At 27.3% G+C, this 8,970-nt stretch overlaps 1 protein-coding gene across 3 annotated transcripts; it reads left to right on the top strand.

Moving 5' to 3' along the window:
• Window positions 1-4,484: 4,484 nt before the first annotated feature.
• Window positions 4,485-5,626, top strand: LOC113855104. 3 transcript variants are annotated; one of them, XM_027486584.1, is made up of 2 exons: window positions 4,497-4,650; window positions 4,681-5,626. In XM_027486584.1, exons 1-2 carry the CDS (start codon window positions 4,545-4,547, stop codon window positions 5,202-5,204), a joined length of 630 nt encoding a protein of 209 aa, XP_027342385.1. In that variant the 5' UTR covers window positions 4,497-4,544; the 3' UTR covers window positions 5,205-5,626. The 3 variants fall into 3 exon arrangements, with proteins under 3 accessions (XP_027342383.1, XP_027342385.1, XP_027342386.1); XM_027486585.1 differs by having other exon boundaries at window positions 4,497-4,654; window positions 4,685-5,626; XM_027486582.1 differs by having other exon boundaries at window positions 4,485-5,386.
• Window positions 5,627-8,970: the final 3,344 nt, after the last annotated feature.

Here is an 8,970-nt window from a genome sequence, read left to right as displayed (position 1 = left end):
ACTTATTATTGATTTAATTAGTATCACAAATTACTGGATAAAAAGATCCTACAAAAATATTGTATACACAAAATTTAATTTGAATTGTAACAAAGATGAAATACTTATAAACTTTTCCTAATTTTAGATTTTAAAAACAAGTTTAAATATTTAAAACTAGTATTTTCCAATTAAAGAAAACATGGTAAATATATAAAAGTATTATAAATATATTCAAAAAGTATTATTACTTGATTAAAGGACAAAAAGTATTTTTGTTTTTCTAGAAAAATAGTATTTAACTTTTTAAGCTCTACTTTATTTTAAAATAAATATTTTAGACTTTATTTTTATCTCAATTAATCCTTAAGCTTCATCTATCCTTGAGCATTATTGATTTTGCAATAAGCACATCAAATTTAATATTTATTTCAATTGATCCATAATTTTTCACCTTTTCTAAATACCCCAATCTATAAATTAAATTAAAAATAGCTCGTCCATGTTTTTACCTTTTTTTTTTAATCTTCAAACTCAATTGTTCATACATTTTTTTATATTTTAATTTGATTTTATTTTTTGAAACATCATAACATAATAAAAAAAATTAAGATTTTTATTAACCATCTAAGAATTTAAACATTTATAATTTTTTTAAATGTGCATATTATTGTATTAAAATTATAAAAATAATAAATATTTTTTAATTTACTATGAACGTATATTATATAATTAAAGGTTTATATTTCTTTATTTTTATTTTTCTCAAAATTATTGCTAATAATGATAATCCATATATACTAATTTTTATTTTTTTACTGTTCCTATTTTAAAATATCGTAAAATATGATTTTAAAAAATCGGTAATTTAGCTTTATTTTAATTTATACAAAAAGCTATTTATCAAATTTGTAATGTTAAAGTTTAATTAAAAATTTTGATTTAATTTAGCCCTAAACCCTAAACAAAAATTATTAATTTTTATCAAAATTAAAGTCTCAATTGAAATGAAATTAAAGCTTACGACATCTATTTATATAATTAATAAAACAATAGAATCAACTGAATTAAAATTAAAAGTTAAAGTGTCTAATTGAAAAAAATAAATTAAATTAAAATAGCTTATTTACAAATAAGATAGAGTTAGGGGATTGAAAATTTCCTTTAGTCTACATGTTGGTTTACGAAATTATAAATAAGAAAGTTAACAAGACAGCAAGGCTAAACTCGTTGAATCTCCTGCAAGATTTGTATATCTAAATTATTAAGATTATATATTTCCTTTTTAACACATTTTTCTTCATTATTAGATAAAAAAATTATTTTAAGATGTCTGTGTATTTTCATTTAATATTTATTATGAAAAATAATAGAAAAACTAGGAAGGTATATATATATATATAAAGAATTGGAAGAGTTTTTAACGTGCCAGAAAAATGAGCAATTAAATATTTGTCTCAACTGAATGATTGACAAGTTATTGATGTCACACTCACACATATGTCCTAATGGTATAAAAAGAATCAACATGAGACTCTAGTATTTGTGTGACATTTATTGTTTAATATAGTTTTAATGCTAAATAATTCGACTAAATGCGGATTTTCATAAGAAGCTTCTTGGTTACGTGATATTAAAGATAATGTTGTACTGTACTTTTTTTGTATTGTGTTATTTATACAGTTTTACAATAGTTTGTTGGTAGTATATATTTATTTAAAAATTTACATAAAGTATTATTAAACATGTGTGAATTTTAATATGTAAAAAAAAAAAAAAGTGTAATTATATAATATATGGTAATATAGATAATTTACCTTTAGTAAAATAATTTTATTTTTTATAATAATATATTAAATGTTAGTAAAACATTTGAAACAAGTCTTTTAAAAAGTTTAATTATAAATGTACGCAAGTAAGTTAGAATAACTTTATATGATAAAATATTTGACGCTTCACAAAAAAAATTAACATGACCCATTGGACAAAAAACAATATTGCATGCGGCGATGTCAATATCTTGCATATTGCAACTTTTTTTTATATGAAAAAATAAAAAATAATTAAAATACGGTATTTTGAAAATTTATAAAAATATAATATTTTTTAAAAGAAAAACCACAAGTAGAAAAATCAGTAATAGTTTTTATATTTTTAAAATTGCTATTGACAATTTTTAATTATTTTAAATTTTATATTTAAAAATTATTATTAACAAGTTTTAACCTTTTATAATTTTTAAAATATTTTGTTGTTGTTTTATTGCTATTTATACTATAAAATTTTTAAACATCGTATTTTTATGATTTAAAAAAAAATCACATTTTAGAATATATAATTTTAAAATTTTATATATAAAAAGTAAATCGCATATTGTAATGTAAATGAAGATATCCTATGCAAGACAAACTCTCTTACCTATTTTCTTCCATAGTTTGCAACTGCTACTGCTTCGTGATGATAACCAAGTTCAGAGGTGACAAAAATTATACTTAATATCAAATATTTTTTTTAACAAACAAAAGTCCATTTAATTTTAAAGTTAAATAGTTTCAGTTTCTCATCAATGTTCTCTTACCTAACATTCACAAAATTTATATTTTACTCAAACTTTTTAAAAAATCAAATCGATTAAAGTTTCTTTTCCTAAAAACCGCAAACCAAACTCCAAATTACGCACACACACACACACACAAAGATTCTCTTAAATCTAATTTTATATCTTTCAAAATTTACCATGTTTTACCGAATTTATTAATTATAAAATTATTTTATATTCTATTGTCATTTTAAATACTCAAATACAATAAAAATAAAAAATATTAATAATTTGAATCAGACAAAATTTAATAAAATGGACTAAATTTGTTAAAATTAAAAATTAGAAAAGCTTATTTATATTGTTCTTAGAATAAGAGAGCTAAATTACATGCAATTTAAATTAGAGAAATAAACAAATAAGTTTTATAATTTTTAAAAATATAAAAATTTTAAATGATAACAATACTTTAGTGTGTTCAGAAATTTAAGTTCATCAGACTTACAGAAAAGAAAAAAAAAACTCTAAGATAACTTTAAACTCAAAAAATAGAATGGAGTAAAAAATAGGTAAATTTAAAATATAAAAACTTAGAACAATTTTTTCGTAAATTTTTCTCGAAGCGAATATAATATTTGTTTACGCCTCGGATATAAACTTGAACAGTAAGTTGGTTGGATAGAACTTGTAAAGCATATTTTCTTTTCTTGAAAAAGTTAAAGCTTGTAAGATTTTTAAAATGATTATATAAAAAAATTATTAACTAATATAAAATTTAAAATTTGATATTTAATATTAATATATCTTTACTTATAATTATTTTATTACAATATATTCTTAAATATTGAATATTTAATTTTAAAATCACGTAAGAATATCCTGACAAAACTGGGGACATTGGCCCTAACATAAAATATTTGGTTCACACATCTTTGAAATTTAAAAATAAGTTATTTGTGATAGTTGATGTTGATAAGCATGGGAGAATGAGCGTACCATGTGTCCGTTTGCATGGCCTTGTGGAGTCTTAAAGTCTTAGTGCAGATTGATTCTTTGGCAATTACATGGAAGAAACCATTGTGTACCTCCTATTATACTTTTTTGACTAACAAATTAACATAAAATAATATTCTGCGTTTTATTCTTCAACACCATTGCCTTTTTTAGTTACTTATGAATAAAATTCTTAAAATTATTCTTTTCGTGAACTGTCCACTTTACCTTTTTGATAAATGTGGTGAAGAAAGAGTAAATATTCGTTTGATTTGTAGTATACCATTAATTCTTATACTTTTAATGAAAAATACATGATATTAAATTTTATGAAAAAAGAAAATAACTACAACAGTACGATTAAAAGGAAAGGGAGACAATTGGCGGCAACATACAGCAAACGTATGTTTGAAAGCTTAGAAACTTCTTTTCTTGCTGAAAGAGAAATTGTAAGAAAATAAAAATAAAAAATAAAAAGAGAGACAAGAAAGCAAAACTGAGAATCCAACAAACAGCGCTCCTCCACCGGTGGGGTAGAGCAGTGACCACACCCAAATTCGAAACCCACAAAAGTAAAAAAAAAAAAGAAGAAAGAACCACATGATTCCTCCAATGTCGGTGGGTCCGCACCCACGGACTTCACTGGACATTCAAATATAGTTAATCTGCCATAAATGAAACAAAAAAATATCCTCTCTCCCTCCTTCGCAATAATGACCAACGGATCCCACACGCAAAATTAAGAAAACTTTTATTTTAATATTGTCAATGTCAATTATTATTGTTATTTTATTATTTATGCAAGTACGGGAAATAAATATATATAAAAAGAAAAACAGAGCAGAATGCGGCTTTTTCTGCTACGCACGCGCCTGTCTCTATCTGCCGTTAATGAATTAAAGTGAAGTAACCCTATCTATCCCTCTTTTCCCACCACTATATATACCCTCAACCCTTTATTTCTCCCTCCACCCTTACGTTTTCATTTTCTCTCTCTACACTCTCTCGTACTCCCCTCACTGTCACCCCGGCGATGGACGAATGCCACACGAGGAAGCGAGTTCGCCCTGACTCGGACTGTCGCTCGCCCGACTCCTCCAAGCATCCCCGAGTCCGCGCCGATTCCGATGTTAACTCCTCCGACTCTCAGCTCTCCCCGGTTAACTCGTCCGAGTCAAGTGACGGGTTTCATCTCGGGCGAGTTGAACCCGTCCTTGACTCGTCCGGGGTTAACGAGATTCAAGATGATCTCTTTAGCATGCTCAATGATGCGGAGAATGTGACCGACCGTGACCCCATCATGCCCGTGCAGGGCCTTGACTCTGTCATTAAAAGCTTCGAAGAAGAAATACTCGCCCCGGGTTCGGATCCGAACCCGAACCTTACACCCGAGTTTAATCCAAACCTAGGGTATCTATTGGAAGCCTCCGACGATGAACTAGGGTTGCCGCCGACGATTACGCCGACCGAGGAGACAGGAAAAGAGGATTCGTGTCGGGTCGGACCGGAAGGGGTGGATCTAACCGGGTTTCTGGGGTTTGAGGATGATATTGGGAGCTACGAAGGGTTTGGATTGGTGGGGTGCGATGGTGAGGATAACGGTGGGGGTTATGTAACGATAGATGGGTTGTTCGATTATGCGGAAGCTCCCGCCGATATTTTGTGGCGATCGGAGTCGTTACAAGCTATGTAGAAGTGGTGGCGGAGCGTGTGGCATATTGGCACGTGTAAATCTGTCTAGATTTTAGGCACAGAAGATAACGTAGGTGGTAGATGTGAAAAATCTAGAAATATAAATTTGTTGTTTGAGTTTGTTTATTCAACTGAAACGAACAAATAGGGCCCTGACTTGAGAAGTGTTCTTTAATCTTTATATTAAAAAATGTTTAAAAATGTGAATCTAGACATGGTTAAAAAAATTATTGTCCTTGGCGATAAAGAAGAAGAATGCATGAATGTGATCCCAGTGCTGAACGCAGATTCAATGTGTTTTGTTACTATCGTTGTCTTCGGTTTTACTGGCCGGCTCCGATTCAGCTTCTTCAGGAAATTTAATAACTAAATATATGTATTTTTTAAAACCCTTTCAATTCTGTATGATATAAAATTTGTTGCAAAAATTAACACACAAACTTTCCATAAATCAAGTATGACATCTTAAGTTTACCATTTGGTTTGAGTTGTATTTTATTATTATATTATATATTTTACTGATTTAGTTTTCAAAATGATGTTTACAAATTTAAATGTAATAATTGTTAATTTAAAAAGTATGGTTGTTTTAAATTATAATAAGTAATCCAAACTCATTTCAAAGAGAATGAGATGCAAACTCAAGTTTAAAGTATTGCATAAATTTATCGCGTAAAATAAGAGAAAGAGAAAAAATTCTTTGATGAGAAAAAGTTAAGTTGATTAAAGTTTGTTGAAAAAAATTATAAAAAGCTAATTTTAAGTTTTAAATTTTATGATAAACTGTTTTTTTAATTTGAAATTTTTACGAAATTTTTTTCTTTCACCAAATCATTTGTAGTTTGGGAGAAATAAAACTTGAGTCAATATAGATTTTATTTCTTTTCATTTTCTAAAATTATTTGAAGTATTTATAAAAAAGATATAAAAATTATGATTCTAAAACTAAAAATGTTAATTATTTTTATGTATTGATTATATATATATAATAAATATTTTTTAATGAGAAATAAAATATTTAAATACTTAAAATTAATCTTAAGAATTAAAGAAAATAATAAATAGTTTTAATGCTGTTGACTAATTAAATTAAAAGAATTTTACTTCAATAATTTATACAATAAAAACCAACATAAAAAGTTAACAGATATTATCAAAGTAAATTTTGAATTATAAAATCACACGACAAAATATCTAGGATACTAAACCTAAAATCTGTCGACTGCTAAAACACTTCTGTAAGTTCCATTCGCGGCTGAAAAATGAAAGGAAATTTTATCTCCGTTCTATATGACGTGTATCATTTAGTGTAGGCAATTAATTATGTTAAATTTTATAAGCAATAAAACACAATTGTATTCATTGGAGAGGAGATTTTATTTTCTAACATATATCGTAATCATATGATCATTAAATGAATTTGGTGTTTTTTAATTTATTTTTTAAAATTTTAGTTCTATAACATTAAGATATATTTTATCAAATTTTTATAATTTTTAAAAAGTTTGTTTTTAATATTTATTAGGACGCGGTTGATTAATAAATTTTAAATTAAAAAAATTTAATTAGGGGATCTAAAATTAAAAAATTCAATTGAACAAATCAATATTTAAACTAAGAAATAATTATAACTTGTTTTAAAAGTAGTTTGTCCAGTATTTTCTTTCAAACATAAAAGAATAAAAATGTATTTACCATTTAAAAAAATAAAATTATTTAATTGTCTGTCTTGATTATGGGGTATGATTCGGGGTGCGAAACCAGGGAACGACTGTTGAACTTAATATTATGTCATTGTCAGGTCTCCGTCTTCAAGAAAATAAACTCAAGAGGGAGTTCAAGTACTAATTTTGATGCTATGGTTAAGCAACTTTTAATTTAAGCAGTTTGATGGCAAGGTTAAGCAACACACCATTCAACCGATTTTATGGTAAACTTCCGCTTTGAGTTAGGCTTTATGTAAACCTCATTTACCAAATTAAGTCGTGAGATTATGAGGTGATCTTCATATACAAAAGTGGTTTATTTAGTTAAATAACTTATTTTTAAATTAATCACTTTATCTGTTTTTTAACAATATTAACTCAGCTCTTATTTTTATTCAAAAACATTTAAAATATATCAGCCTAGTTTTAATGTTTGGATAACAGAGCTGCTAATGGATCCACTAATGGGTTATGCTTTCTTACTAAAAACTCTTTTGCGACAACAAAATTAAAACTCCTTGTATACAACTCTTAAGTTTAGTTTTTGTTTTCCACAATTTTCTTTATGTCATTACATTCTCCACTCACTTCGGAGAAGAGGGCTAGTTGTAATGTTTCAGGCCCCCTCCCCTCATCCCACGAGATAAGTCGTTTTCATACTATGCATACTTACATTCATAGATTTTGATAGCACTCTACTGGATATAAAGTAAGGAATACAAATAGTTTTATCTAGCTCAATTTTAATATACTCTAAATTTTAAAAAGATTTATATCATCAATCAATTAAAATACATGTTAAGTATGGCTTTTAAATTAATTATTACAAAAATCAATAATTTCTGCTGATGTAATAATTTATGGTTTAAAAAAACTATGAACAAAACTTTAATTTTATTAGTACATTTCAATTAAGTTATAATTTATTCATATAAAAATTTCAGGTGGAAAAATTCATTCTCAAAAAAATGATGCAAGGTCTATCCACATTCACTTCAACCTTTTTCATTTAAAAAATTCTTTTATCTTTTACAAAGTTGGGAGTTGGGAATCTCATATAAGTGGGCCGTATAGTAATGGCACAGTCCCTCAAGATACTACTAAGCCCGGAAGTGGAGGCCATTTTCCTTGATGCTAGCCGCACTTGTTGAGTTGTTTATAGTATTGTTTTGTTATACAAATTTTCAATTTAGAACCAAAATACTATGGATTTGGTTTTGCTAAATCAGAAATATTCTGTAATTTTTTTTCTTCTTCATAGTCTAAATTAGTTAAAGCCTGGTCAATAAGCATGAAAATTAATAATGAGAATCCATAGATGATCAAATTCATGAGTGTAACGGGAAGAGGTGCTTTTTCCATAAAGAAAGTATGCTCTTTGTACGTGGCATATGCATAAAGTGGAATAAGAGGCCAAGAATAATGTGAGCCCTGCATATCTCATTACAAGTAGAATCTAATTCTTCAAATAAAAGGAGAATCATTGTATAAAAGGGCCACATTACGCATCTCACTATAAACCTTTTTTGATTCTCAAAGTTACATTGTTGCTTTTCAAAACCCACTTTTCGTTCCTCATTCATACTATATTGGATTCTGAAATAATCTCTATTTGTGTTTCTGTCGTTGTCTCTCTCCTCTTTGATTAATTTCATGACAGTGAAGGTAAGCTCTAGTGACCGGTCATCATCTTCTTTTTCTGTCAAGTTCTACAGTTATTGATTATCACATTTTTTTGGCAATGCTTCTGCATTGTGATGAGGATCAATATAACTTCAATGGTTGTTAGAGAAAAGTAAAGAGAGAAATCTTGATATGCCAGGTAAGACTTCATTCCTCATCCATTCCAAGCAAGCGCTTAGATTAATAAATGGTTTAAATTTTTGATCAATTGTTTTAGCTTCACTCAATCTGTGTCTCTTTCTCTTTCCCTCATTGTTGACTATTTATTAGTATTTTCTTTATTTCTTTTATTCTACTAGAGCTGGATAACCATTCCACAGGATGTTGCAATTAAGATAAACAAAGAAAACAAACCGCAGGGTTGAGATATTGGATAGA

The sequence above is a fragment of the Abrus precatorius genome, unplaced genomic scaffold, assembly GCF_003935025.1.
Source record: "Abrus precatorius isolate BTA unplaced genomic scaffold, Abrus_2018 Scaffold11, whole genome shotgun sequence".
NCBI lineage: Eukaryota > Viridiplantae > Streptophyta > Magnoliopsida > Fabales > Fabaceae > Abrus > Abrus precatorius.
Note: the sequence above shows the minus strand (reverse complement) of the source record. Positions and strands in the feature narration are given on the sequence as shown.

Bases quoted from the DNA above. Each gene is read 5' to 3' on its own strand.
- LOC113855104 (XM_027486582.1), top strand. From the start codon at position 4,545: ATGGACGAATGCCACACGAGGAAGCGAGTTCGCCCTGACTCGGACTGT.